The 16,034-nt window shown below is 37.8% G+C and overlaps 1 protein-coding gene across 1 annotated transcript in view; it reads left to right on the top strand.

Annotated features, from left to right (window-relative positions):
* Nucleotides 1–12,212, top strand: part of chrna1 (cholinergic receptor, nicotinic, alpha 1 (muscle)) — a 15,155-nt gene extending 2,943 nt beyond the window's left edge. The window contains exons 5-9 of the mRNA XM_056459584.1: nt 621–816; nt 2,272–2,509; nt 5,031–5,254; nt 6,902–7,141; nt 11,417–12,212. Coding sequence (XP_056315559.1) covers nt 621–816; nt 2,272–2,509; nt 5,031–5,254; nt 6,902–7,141; nt 11,417–11,545 — 1,027 coding nt within the window. The 3' untranslated portion in view covers nt 11,546–12,212. The remainder of the gene's footprint in view (nt 1–620; nt 817–2,271; nt 2,510–5,030; nt 5,255–6,901; nt 7,142–11,416) is intronic.
* The last annotated feature ends 3,822 nt before the right edge of the window (nt 12,213–16,034 follow it).

The raw sequence follows: 16,034 nt of genomic DNA, 5'->3' as shown, positions 1-16,034 counted from the left end.
AAGTGAGCAAAGGAAGCTTACATGGACATATCCTTGATTTTGCCCGTGGGAGCAAGATGACTACATATATTCACTCCAGCACCTATATATCCCAGAATGCAATGTGACATCACAATATGGAAGTACGGTGGCAAGAAGGGTGTTAGTTCGAGTCCCGGCTGGGCCAGTTGGCATTTCTGTGTGGCGTTTACATGTTCTCCCCGTGTTTGCATGGGTTTCTTCCGGGTGCTCCGGTTTCTCCCACAGTCCAAAGACATGCGCTATAGTTGAATTCATTCAGTTGTCACCAGTAGTGGACAATTGTGTAACGTAATCAGTGATGCGCATTTAAGAGAATGAGATGAAGGGAAGTTTGCGAGTGAAGGCCTTAAAATATTGGATGTTTATTAAAGGGGCTAATAATATTGACCTTTAAATTAAAATGTTAAAACTTATTTTATTCCAGCTGAACAAAAAGAAATAAAACTTTCAACTAGAAAAAATATATATCATAGAAAATACAGTCATTTTTTTCCTTTTCTCTGTTAAACATCCCTTGGGAAATATTAGAATTATTACTTTTTTATTCACAGTACTGCTGATAATTCTGCCTTCAACTGTACCTTTCTTTCTTCGTGCAGTGCTGATGGAGACTTTGCCATCGTTCACGAGACAAAGGTCTTGTTGGAGCACACCGGCATGATAACGTGGACTCCGCCGGCGATCTTCAAGAGCTACTGTGAGATCGTGGTGCTTCACTTTCCCTTCGACCTGCAGAACTGCAGTATGAAACTGGGAACCTGGACTTATGATGGCAACCTTGTGATCATCAACCCAGTAATAAAACAACACACACGTGATCCTTTACCAATACACTGTAAAAACAAAAATTGAATTCCACACAATTATTTCATGATGTCTCAACACAAATTGATTAAGTTAACTTACAAATTTAAGTGGATTCAACATAAAACAATTAATTTGTCCCCTAAAAAGCTAAAAGAATCATGTTGTTTCCAATCATTTTAAATAAGTAGTTTGAACAAGCAGCAAGTCATTTTCTGAGTGTATGATCTAAAGTTGAAATCAGAATTATTCGCCCTCCTGTGAATTTTTTTTTTTTTTCAAATATTTCAGAAATGATGTTTAACAGAGCAAGGAAATTTTCAAAGTATTTCCTATAATATTTTTTCTTCTGGAGAAAGTCTTATTTGCTTTATTTCGGCTAGAATAAAAGCCGTTTTAAATATTTAAAAAAACATTTTAAGGTCAATATTATTAGCCCACTTAAGCAATATTTTGTTTGATTGTCTACAGAACAAACCACTGTTATACAATAGCTACATTTTCATCCACCTATTATTATGTTCATTTTGGGTATGCTCATAAAAACGGTTAATAGAAACTCCAAGATGTGCATACATTTTCAAAATGCGCTAAACTGAGTAGGTTAAACTTTTTATTCAATAAGAAAATCTGAACATAAACTACAATAGAAACACTTCTACCGAACAAATTCCAGTATGTGCATTTAAAAAAAGGTCATGTGATTTTGTTATAAGAGATAATGTGAAGAGAAAATGTGAATGGACAAACCAGCAGGCTGAGCACATTGTAAAACATCTGAAATGTTGTTTTGGTCATTCTAAAACACCTTAATCATTTCAGTATTAGTGTCATTATATTATTAATGACCTCCAGAACTGTCAAGAGTGTCTGTGCTCCGCGTCTGACACCTTCAAACACCCCCGCGCGTTCATTGCATGTCGGCATTTGTCTTCTGAGGCGCAATTATTAAATAAAGAAAAGATTCACGCAGCTTCTCCTACCGCAGCAAATTCCATTTTTACTGTTGATATTTGGTGCCAGTTAATCAGGAAGTGATGATTTTGTTCTCTTTGGCTCTTTAGATGGAAACGCTGCTGTATTCGCACATCTTTTATGCGATATTCCTGTTTTGCGCATAAATTTAATTCGTATCTTTGGATGGAAACATAGCTAATGACTTGCCTAATTACCCTACTTGCTTAGTTAACCTAATTAACCTAGTTAAGCCTTTAAATTGCACTTAAAGCTGAATATTAGTATCTTGAAAAATATCTAGTGAAATATTATTAACTGTCATCATTGCAAAGATAAAATAAATCAGTTATTAAAATTAGTTATTAAAACTATTATGTTTTGAAATTGGGGGAAAATTTACAGGGGGCTCATAATTCAGGAAAGCTAATAATTCTGGCTTCAACTGTATATTAATCAGGTGATTACTGCATGTTTTCTGTGTCTGTGTAGGACAGCGACAGGCCAGACCTCAGTAATTTCATGGAGAGCGGCGAGTGGGTGATGAAGGACTACAGGAGCTGGAAACACTGGGTTTATTACGCCTGCTGTCCTGATACGCCATACCTTGACATCACATATCACTTCCTCCTGTTGCGCTTGCCGCTCTACTTCATCGTGAACGTCATCATCCCTTGCATGCTGTTCTCCTTCCTCACTGGGCTTGTGTTCTACCTGCCCACAGACTCTGGTAAATATAATTTTTTTCGTTCTTATACAGAGATGGCACGTCAATACTTTAGTATTGTACTTCAGTAGATTTCCCTGGTATCAGCACTTGACTTCATTATGAGTGTTTCCTACAACTTTTTACCTTTACTAATTGCATATTTGAGCTGGCATTACAATCCTCTGTCCCGCCCGCGCGCAGCAGCAACCTGCTCGCGAAAAATACACACTTAGGCCCCATTTACACTAATACGTCTTAGTTTAAAATGGCATATTACAATGAAAGCAATCCACGTCCACACTGGCGTTTCACCAAGTGTTTCTGAAAAGATCTCCGTCCACACTATACTGCTGAAAGCGTACATCACGTGACCACACACACACTGGAATGCGCTGCAGCATATGCACACGTCTGAGCTCCAGGCAGTCAGCAGGTGCTTTGAGCACAAAACCTCAGAGAGCAGCGCACATCGGACAGTTTCTCAAAGATGTACCGCTGGATCGCGTCTCACTATAATTGTTAAACGTGATATTTAATTAATCTAATGACTCTTCGGTCTTTTGAATCTATCAGGTAATGTGTCACAGCATCAGTACACTGCTTAAATTTTTCGCTTTCACGCTTGTGTAATTTTAGCGAAAACCTCAGAGACTGTTGGTTGGTTCCTGTTAGTTGTGCACCTTTTTTACTAACCAAGTTTTTTGACGACACTTTATATTATAACGACACAGATCAAAAAAAGTAATTGACTGCAGAAAAAGTGATTGACAGGTGGTAATTTGTTTGTAACTTATCTTTATTTATTTATGATTTGGTTATGGGTAAAACAAAGACCATGCGGGTCAGGTAGTTGAAATGGTGGGCTACAAATAAATAATTTGTTATAAATGAATTAATTATTCGTAAATAATTAATTTACGACCGCCTGCAATGACGATGCCATCGTCCATTGTGATGTTTCACATTAGACATCGTATGATGCCAAATTGGTCGACGTCGCCCAACCCTACTTTCTACACCTTATGTTTTTAAACCAGGTTAGTTACTTAAGTTTTAATATGTTTGTTTAGTTTTAATTTGTATTTTATATTGGATTCAAGTCCGGTGATTGGCTGGGCCATTCTACAGCTTGATTTTCTTTCTCTGAACACATTAAAGAGTTTCCTTGGCTGTGTTTTGGATCATTGTCTCGCTGAAATGTCCACCCTGGTTTCATCTTTATCATCCTGATAATGTAGATGTTGGACTGAAGCAGCCAATATTTACAATGACGAAGGGCAGAGGGTTGCTGAACAGCTACTGAGAGATTTCAGCTGCTGTCTGGGCTTTCACTGCCTTTCTACACCTCCCTTTCTTCATGTGTTCAATACTTTTTCCTGTGTCATTTCATTTTATTACGCATAACTTGATTTGTAAACTAATTATATTTGTTCTCTTTGCATATATGGATTTCTATGGTTGTTATCAACATCCGGGGGAAATTCAAGTCAATGGCACTTTTAGAAATATGTTTTCTTAGAAAAATTATGACGTGTTCAATATTTATTTTCCCCCGCTGTGTGTGTGTATATATATATATATACATGGTTTCCGCTACATTCATTCTTCCATGGCGGGGCGCCACGCCAAAATTCATCCCGCCACGGCTACATTACAGCTTCTCGTTCAAAACATTTTATTATTTTAATAGCGGGTGATAATCGCACCAAAACGTATTAGAGGGTAAGTGAATTATAATAGCGCGAACTTTTCTGTAACCGTAGTAGTGCTGTGCGTCATTTGTTTTACCCTTTAAGGTGACATGCTGACTGACTGACTGACTGACAGGTGCGTGATGCGTGAGGCCAGCAAACACGACGTATAGCCGCTTCATTTTACTTCAGGATGCATTAATACTGCTCTACATGTCTATTGGAGACATTCATAAATATTATAGCAAATCTAATAAATGCTGGAGACATACTCGTTACATAAACGCACTAAATCGCACTTCAGCAGCGTTTATTTGAGAGCGCACACGAAGATCTTCACGCTCTTGAAGCGGCTTATGTTTGAGGGGGCGTGCAAGAAGTTTTGTGCACGAGCAGAGGAAATCGGCGCGCATACCAAGAGATCCGCATGCTCGTAGGCTATTACGTAAATGCGATCTCGACTTCTAATATTGCGCTCACGACATTTGTCATTGAAATAACGCCACAGGTAGTTGGTAGATCTGTGTGAAAAAAGGCCTGCCGCCACAGCTGGAAAAAATCCTAGAGGAAACACTGATATATATATATATATATATATATATATATATATATATATATATATATATATATATATATATATATATATATGATTATCAAAACTGGAACAATTCAATACTAATATGTAAACACATATCTAAAAACTGTTTTTAGCAAATAAACTTTAAATATATAATAGATTTATATATAAATACCTAAAAATGAAATGTCCTTTATAATTTTTTATATTTATTTTCTGTTTAGAGCTTGATGGATATTCTGGATGTGTTTCCTTCTTGTGTGTGTGTGTGCAGGTGAGAAGATGACCCTCAGCATCTCTGTCCTGCTCTCTCTGACTGTGTTCTTGCTGGTGATCGTGGAGTTGATCCCGTCCACCTCCAGTGCTGTTCCGCTCATCGGCAAATACATGCTCTTCACTATGATCTTCGTCATTGCTTCCATCATCATCACTGTGATCGTTATCAACACACACCACCGCTCGCCCAGCACACACATCATGCCTGCCTGGGTCCGCAAGGTACTTACAGAAAACAGCAGATGTGTTTACAACTGCTATTAAGATGCGTTTTCATCTATTAGATCACAGGTGATTGACACTAAATAGAAACAGTAAACAGTAATAGAATAAATAAGAGACCACATGGAAGCTATCGGTTTATCTGAATTTACAGTGTTTTAGTAAAACTGATGACATTTCTTCACAATTAAAAATATAAATGCCTTTAAGCCCTTAACTGCCACCAGGACGCTTAAGTCTACATTATTTTTTTGCAATTAAATCTTAATCTAATTATGACAAACTATATATCGTTTTATCGTTTGTGTTTTAATCTGTTACTCTTCCTACGCAAGTCTTCCTTCAGAAGTCGTGGATGATATAAAATCGACCAAAAAATTGTAGCTAAATATCTGCACAAATTATATTCCAAATTTGAAGTTGATATCTCAAAAAAATTAGTTTTAAGGAAGATTTTGTTTAGCTGTAGTACCACACATCATGAATGTGAAAAGCAAAATGACATGAAAATTAAAAGCTAATGACATTTGTCTCCTCCCTTTTTTGCTGATCCGAAAAATGGTTCAATCCGTGACTCTAAAACCGTAATGTGATCCGAACCGTGAGATTTGTGATCCGTTACACCACTAATAATAACATAGTAATTCATTGTTTTATTATTTTTATATACACAAAGGCACATAACTTTTATTTCATTTAACTTCTTGAACTTTTCACTTCAGCTACTGTACAATCTGACAACTGTCTTTAAAAAGAGATCAAGCTTAAATCTGTGCACCAAACCTTTGAAGATTGGCAATCATTTAAGTTGTCATTTTCATGTCTATGTTCAAGAGGTGTGGCTGATGGTTAGGGATTAAAGCATATAATGTTAATAGGTCAAAATAAAAATAAAAAGATGCCATTATTTTTTAAACAATACCAGTATTTTACTTCAGAAGAGTGAAGAAATTAATATTTGTTGGAATTTGATCTGATTTCAATCACAACAAATATTTGTTATTTTTATTTTTTAGATAAATAAATAAAAAACAAATCTCAAAATTACAATATTTTATTTGAAATATAATAGAAATATTCTAGACTTTTATAGACTATAACAAATATTAACATATTACTGTTATTCGCTTCAAAAGGTAGTCGAAAATGTTTTTTTTCCTTCCTTTCTTCCATTGTTTCTTCATTTGTGTTATACACTTGAACAGTTTAAATCCAATCCAGACTGGTATTCTGGACGCCATGCATAACTGTAACTAAACCTATATGTTTTAAAATGCACTAGTATAAACCAGTGTTTCCCAACCCTGTTCCTGGAGGCACACCAACAGTACATATTTTGGATGTCTCCCTTATCTGACCCATTAACTTCAGGTTTTGGAGTTTCTTATTATGCTCTGATGGGTGGATTCGGGTGTGTTTAATTGAGAAGAGGTTGAAAATGTGTACTGTTGGTGTGCCTTCAGGAACAGGGTTGGGAAACACTGGTATAAACAACCCTTAAGTCTTCCTTTACATATTGTATCTTTTGGAAAGCAGATTCCACTACAAGGAAGAAAAGACAATTGTAACTCTCTTTCATTTCAACTTTAGTCTGCTGAGACTTTGATCAAACTTAAATGATAACTTCGACTCTCCTCTGTTTCGCAGATCTTCATCGACACCATTCCAAATATGATGTTTTTCTCCACCATGAAGCGACCCTCCCAGGAACGCCAGGAAAAACGTCTATTTCCTGCTGACTTTGACATCTCTGACATTTCAGGGAAACCCATGCCAGCCTCCGTCACTTACCACTCTCCCATAACCAAAAATCCTGATGTACGCAGTGCTATTGAAGGCGTCAAATACATTGCAGACACCATGAAGAGCGACGAGGAGTCCAACAACGTGAGAACATTTATCATTTGTTCCTTCTATCATTAGTTTCTTCTAACCTCTCATGCTTCCTTAAAGGGATAGTTCATCTAAAAATAAAACAGTCATTATTTATGCACCCTTTACTTCTTCCAAACCTATTAGACTTTATTGTTTCTGTTGAACACAAAAGCAGATATTCTAAAGAAAGCTGGAAATTATTGACTTCCATAGTATTGTGTTTTCCTACTGTGGAAGTCAGTGGTTTTCAGCTTTCGTCAAAACATCTTCTTTAGTGTTCAATACTTTGGGGGGTTGTGAGATGGTCGGGCGTTGGATGGCGGAGGGGTGTTGTAGACGAAAGTGAAGAGGGTTGGGGAGTCACTGGTGAAAGTGAAAAGCAGAGGGCGGCTGAGAAGGGGGATCAGTAAAATGAGGTGCTGGATCAGATTTCAGAGGTGCCCGATCCGGAGTGTTCCGGCACAAATTAAGCCCTGGGTGCATCCCAAATCGCATACTTATACACTATTCTACGCCATTTTGTAGTATAAATAGTTTAAGTAAGTAGTGCGTTCACACTAGAACTCTAAAAATAAGAAGTGCACTTTAATTACCCGGAAGATGCACTTATTCAACCATTAAAATTAAGTGTGGACTGTTGGACACTTCACAAACTCAACCGCCGCTGCTTTGCTCATGTTGCAGAAGGGGTGAAGCTATCGGAGCTCATGTTGGATTACTTTATTTATTTTGGATGGTGAAAGCAAAATTCTCCTAGGAGAGTGATTATATCGCCTCCCGATGGTAAATGCGGTTACACACATGGCAGGTATTATTTGATAGTTTGGTCATTTATTTCACTAATTTGTCAACCGTGAAACGTCATCAGGCAAACAGTTTGAATTTCTGCTTAGTAAAAAAACATTAGTGTTCTATTTGGGGATGACACTACATAGATAAACTATGCTGTTGAGTGTGTAAATGCATAAGCACATAGTTTATTGTGTGCCATTTGGGATGCAGCTATCATGTGTAACGGAGGCCAGCTGATGGGTGCGCAAAAAGCCGCACTCCCATAGCCTCCTCCTCAGAGCATTCGCCTCCCATGCAGGAATCACCGGTTCGATCCCTGCTCGGAACGAGTGGGTGGGTGTAGGACCAGTTGCAATCCGATTAATGTAAATACTTTTGAATACCTTGGATTTTGCTACAGTCATCGGTGCTTTAACGTTTATAACCTTATATGTAGATTCCCATATAGAATCTGTGCACGCAGAATTCCGCAGATTTCGGCAGATTTCCACAGATTTTTATCCCATCAATAATTCTGTTTATTTACTTGAGTAAATGTGTGTAAATCTATATTTATTCAGTTTTTTTTATTAATTACCGTAATATTATTGACTAGTATTAAAATGTTTATCTGATTTATGTACAATGCAGTTTGTAAAGTAATATTTTCTGTCTTTTAGTAGATATATTATATGAGACACTTGCTTTATTTACCAAATAAAGTGAATCTAATTGGATTTGCATTTTAAACATTAAATAAAAATTAAAAAGATATTATTTTTTTATTTCACATATTAAGGTTTTAGTTATGATACTCCCAAAATAATTCCGCAGAAATCCGCAGATTTTTAACAAAATTCCCTGCAGAAATAGCAAAAAACGTCTGCAGATTTCGTCTGGCCCTACTTATATGTAAAAAACTACAGTAATTGAGGAATTTGTTTATGGGTGCTTTCACATCTGTGGTTCGGTTCATTTGGTCCGGTCCAAGGGCAACAATAAATTGATACATTGTAGCATTTTTTTGCCATTTTTGGATCCTTTTCACACCACACTGATTGCTTTGGTTCGAACCATAGGTATATACTCTAGATATCTAGACCTTGAGTATGCGTCAATAGCGCCGCCACATTAGTACAGTGCTCCCAGCACAAATGTCATTCAACCGCACTGGTCAAGACTGGTCAAGTGTGCCAGATGTGAAGATGCTGGACTTAAGCACTGTGTACGGTAATAATGTAATAATAAGCAAACAAAAAAAAACAAAGCTCAAAGGCAGAACATTTCATAGGTAAGATTTAGTTGTTTACGTTTTTGTATGTTATGAACTTTTGTGCTAACCAAATAACGTCATTGATGATAATACAGTCTCTTACTGCACTTACCATAAGGTAATGTAGCACCAACTTGCACTAAATTCTAGGCTTATGCTAGTTTTGTTGAATAGAATAAACAAACAATGGAAATGAAATATGACGAGACGCTGCTGCTCTAGAAACTTGTATTATTGTCGGCTAAGTGTTCATAACGGAGATTCAGTCACAAACGAATCGCTCCCTCCGTTACAATGAGAAGTGAAAGCGGGAGGGAAGGGGGGGGGGGGGGTGGTGTTTCAGGACACAGATTAGATCAGATTTAACAGGGAGGGAGATTAATACTTTCCATGCACACAAACATGCACTCTTTATCTGCAATGCCCGTGCGCTCACATATCCATCGATGTAGAAAAGTGATGCAAAATTTGACTTTTCGTAATTTAAAAAAATATTAGCATACTTACCTCCGGGAAAACTCCTGATCATAGATATATGTGTATATATCTCTAGTTCTGGATGGCCAGACCTCCACTACACCTTGGTCCCTCATTCATTTCAAAGGAGTGCTACCCTGTACTGAAATGGCGGCTCTATTGACGCATTCCTTCCAATAGACAACAACAGCGTAGGCAACATGTAATGTAAATATCTATGGGTCTGAGCCAGTTGAAAAGAACCAAAATGTAGTCATGTGACAAAATCACTCATTGGCCAGATGTTATTGAACATATTTCCTAAACAGCTTTTCGATTGGCCAGAATTAATGTGCGGAAAATGCCAATGGAACTCCTGCAAGTAAACAAATCGGCAGATACAAAATGTCGCTTTTTACTATGGAGGGACGACTGCACTGGCTGATTGTATCCCTGGTCATGGTATATACTGTATAGTTTGTATACATCACTTTAGACAAACTATACATTTCAAGAATGAAGTGTGGCTGCTGCTGAAAATCAATGTTTTAATGCATTGCAAACGGCAAAGGGGCATCGCAAGTCACTTCAGAAGGAGGCGTGAATTAAATTAGCTAAACTGCGACATGGTCATCTTCTGGAAATATTACCAACAATCCAATAATGTTCTCTCTCTCTCTCTCTCTCTCTCTCTCTCTCTCTCTCTCTCTCTCTCTCTCTCTCTCTCTCTCTCTCTCTCTCTCTCTCTCTCTGTTTAAAATTGTTGGTAAAGCGCTGTCAACAAATATTTTTCCTCCACATCCCGTAAAATGGGACAGCGCATCAAACTACGGCAGCTAGATTAGTCCAAAAAGGCGCAGTACTTTTTGCGGTTGGGTCTGTTTTAGTTCAAAAATATCCAAAGAAAATCAGCACACTGCCACTTTTTGAGAGCTAAAGTGGCAGTGTGGCGATTTTCTTTGGATATTTTTCTACAAATGTTTGTTTTTGATCGAGCACCTGTCTTTGAGATTTTCTAGATGTGCGCACACTTCTGTTTTTTGTCTGTTTTAGTTCGAATCATGTTCTCACCACAAATGAAATGCTCCAGAGTTTATTTAAAAGCGTACCGAGACCACCTCTTCAGGTCTCGGTTCGCTTTTTTTGGTCCACTTTTGGTGCGCACTAGAGTGCGAATGCTACATTCACACATGCCCAAACGAACCACACCAAGAGGCACAACAAACTCTAGTGCGATACAACCAAACTAAATAAGACGGGTGTGAAAACACCCTATATTACTATTGCTGTAATACTAATATCAATGAGTTGGTCAGTTGTGAACGTTTGACATTTTTGCAACACAGTGCTTTCCAACACTCTAACCAGCAGAGGTCCTTATCAAGTTGTTGTCATATCATGTAATGTGTGACCCCCCTCTTGTGGATCATTTACGTAGTGTGAACACCACAGCGATTAAAAGACACAAAATCAAGCCATGTAGTGCAAACGGCACAGCGATCTGCCGATATAGTGCAGTGTGAACTAGGCTCGAACTTTTTTCCAATACAACTGAAGTCGAACGGTTCACCCTTTCACAAAGCTTAATTTCACCATCACTACCACCAACAATCAAGAATGCATGATTATATGCTGCCATGGCTTTGGAATCCAAAAATGTTATTATAATGTAAGTCAATGGGGCTAAAACAGCTCTGAACATAATGAAAGGATAGTACATTTGAAATGTACACAATGGTTAATATACATTAATCATAGTTTTCCTTTATCTTTGTCTGAACGTCTAGGCCGCAGAGGAGTGGAAGTTTGTCGCTATGGTCCTGGATCACATTCTCCTGTGTGTGTTCATGGCAGTGTGTATTATTGGTACATTAGGGGTTTTTGCCGGACGCCTGATTGAGCTCAGCATGCTGTGAGAACCCAAAGGCTCAAACGAAGCCTTGAGTGACTATATGCTTTGAAAGTTTGCAGAGCTTTAGCAAAGAGGATGCCTGATCAAACCAGATGCTCAGTCAGTAAACATATATCAAAACCTGGACAACAACACCAGCTGAATGCTTAAATGCTCATGTGAAGTAGTAAATATAACACACAGCTCATGTTTCTGATAATACAGTTGCTCACTCCTATTTATGCCAGTATGGCGTGTGCGTATTTATCTGCACGGAAGTAAAGAAATAAGTGTGGGGTTAATTTGATGTTGTACTATTTATTGTATTTTATTCTGTTTGTTTTTATAGTGTTTGTATTTATTTGTTTTTTTGGTCTGCGTTTTTCATGGTTACCGATGTACTTGAATTGCTTGATACTTACATTGATACAATTCATAAACTGAATTTGATGGGTTATTTTCAACAGAACAACAAAAGAATTAAACCGAAAGTGCAAACATTTAATATTTAGTACACTATTTGACATATCTTTGATTGGCAGTTTGTCTCTGTGTATTTGGTTTGATTATCATAATCATGTAATGGTTAATTTACATTTATTTTGTTAGTTTTAAAAGACTTTTTGATTAAATAAACAAGCCTAAAATGTAACATTTGTTGTGTAAAGCCTAATAAACTACTCTTAAAATCATGTTTGGTTTTTTTTTGTCATGTTATTTTTTTAAATAAATCTCTTCTACTCATCAGTGCTGCATTTATTTGTAAAACAACAATGAAATATTGTACATTAAAATGTGATTAAATTGAAAATGTCATACATTGTTGTGATTCAAAGCTGAATCTTTAGCATTTCCTCTAGTCTTCAGTGTCACGTGTTCCTTCAGAAATCATTTAATATGCTGATTTGCTGCTAAAAAATACCTAATGAAATATTTCTGATTGTTATGAATGTTGAAAACAGTTGTTCTTGGAGAATTCATGATATATTGCAACAGATGTATGATTAAAAATGCATTTATTCCTTTAAAACTTGTATTAATCCAGGATACATTAAATCCATTAAAAGTATAGACACTTTTTGAAATGTTTTTTTTAACCTCAGCCCTGAAATAAGAATAAGAATAAATAACCACCAATAATAACTGATCATAACAGCAGCAAATCAGCATCTGATGCTTTCTGATAACATGACGCAAGATGGGAATAATGTAGAAAATGCATCTCATGGTTAAAACATCTCATGGAAAAAAAAATGTCATGATGTAATCACAGAAATAATAATCACAATGTTACTTTAATCATGTCTGTAGCCAGGGGGTTCAGGTGGTTTAAACGACCCACCCCCTATAGGGCCAAAAGGTCCAGAATTTGTCCTTTTAATTATTTTATGTAATTTTTTTGGTAATTATTTTGTATTAAAATGTCATGAACAATCTCTAATACAATCTGAATATATTTATAAAGCTGAATATCGGAATATATTTAGAAACTCTAAAAGTTCAAATATTATCAATATTTTCCGTATTGATTATCACAATATATTGCATTGTTAAGTGAAGTTTAGTTCTAAACTAATTTCGAGAGGATCACGTGCTTATGATTGCTAGCGGCTGGATCCGCATTGTCCAATTCTCAATGCACCAATCAGATAACTCCTAAGCTACAAATACCCTGGGTTACGTACCACCGCTATCTTCGTTTTGAAGAATCCCAGCATCCACCCCTACTCCTCCTTCTTCCTAGATGGGTGACATGGTGGCCCAGTGCTTAGCACTGTTGCCTCACAGCAAGAATGTCTCTGGTTCTAGGCTTTACCAAACCAGCAGACAATTCTGTGCGGAGTTTGCACTTTCTCCCAGTGCTCACGTGGGTTTCCCCCGGGTTCCCCGGTTTCCTCCCACCGTCCAAAAAACATGCAACATAAGTTAATTGGCTAATCCAAACCGGCACTATAGACATGCTCCTAGTAAATGGTTATCTCTCAAGAGCAATCACTGGCTGTTCATTAGATACCACAGCAGGGGAGTTCTCGAGATCTACCTGAGCTCAAACTCCCCTCTCGCCTTGCAGCGGGAGGGAGCCTCGGGCTCGAGGATCTTATGAGCTCAGGGCTCTCTCCCGGGACAGCATGCCAAACAAGCTTATAATTAATCATCAGCTAAGTGTGAACTCTTGAAATACCGCTATATGCAGAGGTGGATTTAACCAATAAGAGAGATAAGCAACTACTTAGGGCCACAGGAAATCTGGGGGCCCCCAATAAATATCTACAAATATAAATGATATCTATAAACTATATATACGTATAACATCGTTTCCTTTCATATTTTGTATGGTGAGAGTTAAACAAATACAATTTTAACGTAATTAAATATTATTTGGTATACAATCCTATAGACGAATTACCGGTTTGTAAACATTCAGGATGGCTGTGCAGCGAGGTTGCAGAAAAAAATGGGAGCGCTAGCATTTACAGCAAGGGAATGACATTTGATGCGGTACAGAGTTTGTTGTTGTATTAGAGATAAGTTATATTGATTACATATTATATATAATATTTACATAATGCTTTCAGTGTATTATAACCGCTTGTCAACCAGTGAAAAGCACAGCTATTTGGCAAAATTAACATTAAAGTGAGCGGCGTTCATCTGACAGGTCCATATGCGATAGCACCCTGCCGATTGATATTGGATAAGACGAAATGGCCAAGCATCCAGCCTGAAATATACAATCTCATTGAAACTCCAAGTGATTTTACAAGAGAAGTTAAAGGTCTACAAGTCTTTGATGCCTATAATGTTGTTCTGTGTGATCATGTGCAAGAAATAATGTTCCATGATTACCAGATTTAAAGAGCCCATATTATACATGAAATAGGGTCATATTTAGGTTGTAAGGGTCTCCAACAACAGTCTAATATTCATGCAAGGTCATAAAACACTTTTATGGGCTTATAATCTGCATTTATTTTTACCTAATTATACCAGCGACTCCCATATGAATCGTTCAGCGATTTATTTGTTCCCAACCCCCTCCTCAGCGCGAAGCTAATCTGCGCTGATTGGACCGATGACAGCCTGCTGCGATTGGTCGACAGTGACAGGCTTCAGCATGAGACAGAGTGAAATGCCCAGCTGGTAATCAACTATATAAAAGTAGTCACAGTGCACACGCGCTTCATAGTGTAAGGCTTTTTTCACAAACACACACAACCCTCCTCAGAAGAACTGGGGAGATCGACGCGAGTCTCCTAGCCTCTCCCTCTCTCTCACACACACACACACAACGCTCCTCAGAAGAACTAGGGAAAGCGACGCGAGTCTCTCTCTCTCTCTCTCTCTCTCTCTCACACACACACACACAACGCTCCTCAGAAAAACTAGGGAAAGCGACGCGAGTCTCTCTCTCTCTCTCTCTCTCTCTTCTCTCTCTCTCTCTCTCTCTCTCTCTCTCTCACACACACAACGCTCCTCAGAAGAACTAGGGAAAGCGACGCGAGTCTCCGGTCTCCTAGCCCCTAGGCGTCACAAACTCGACCTGTTCTTTTTCTCTCTCTCTCTACTAAAGAGTAACCGCGTGTACTGTACCAGGTTAACAAGTAACAAAACACAATAAATACATAATTTGCAAGTTAAACGAGGCAACAATTTTAATCGCACTTACTTACACTAGTGAATAAACCTCAACCACTGACTCTTCACAGTTCACAACTCATCTTTGGGTAGAGACTGTCAATATTATCCATCTGAGCACAGCGTGACTTCATTCGACCGGCGGCGTCTGTGTGTGTGTGTCTAGTGTTTTTTCTGTGTTAGTGGGCGGGGCCGCAGGTTTCAAATCTCCCTGGTTTGCGCGCGTAACTACTGGCGAGGCTTGTGTTTCGTGGCTGCGTCATCGCGAAACACCTAATGACTCGTTATCAAGACGACTCGTTTGAAGCACTATGAGTCGACTCTTTTATAGATGAATCAATAGTTTTAAACACTGTACACTTACAGATTTAAGCCTTAGCTGGATATTTCACTTCACTTAGAGCTGTGTTACACACTACATGGAAGGGCATTTTCAAAAACCCATAATATGGGCTCTTTAAAACTTTGTAGTGCTAAAAACAGAGGTTCTGCCTAACCAAAGACAAAGAAAGAAGACGTAGCTATGCAAGGCCTGGGTAATCATCAAAAAGCAAAACAACTGCATTCTGACAGCGAACTGCACCTGTACGGCAGGGTATGTGAACTTACATTTTTACATTTCATTCTAAGCATTCAGTGTCCGCAGTTTAATTAACCATATTCAGTGGTGGAAACAGTACTGAAAAATCATAATCAAGTAATAGAACCATTACTTGCCTAAAAATGTAGTGCAAGTAGAGTTAAAAGAGTATCTGTTGTAAATATTACTGAAAGTATGAGTAAAAAGTAGAACTTTATAAAGTACTCAAGACTGGTGAGTATTACGCTGTAAAAAGCTGATGCAATTACATGTAATTTGAGGATGTGTGTAAACGTAA

This window comes from Danio aesculapii, chromosome 6, assembly GCF_903798145.1.
Source record: "Danio aesculapii chromosome 6, fDanAes4.1, whole genome shotgun sequence".
In the NCBI taxonomy this organism is placed as follows: Eukaryota; Metazoa; Chordata; class Actinopteri; order Cypriniformes; family Danionidae; genus Danio; species Danio aesculapii.
Note: the sequence above shows the minus strand (reverse complement) of the source record. Positions and strands in the feature narration are given on the sequence as shown.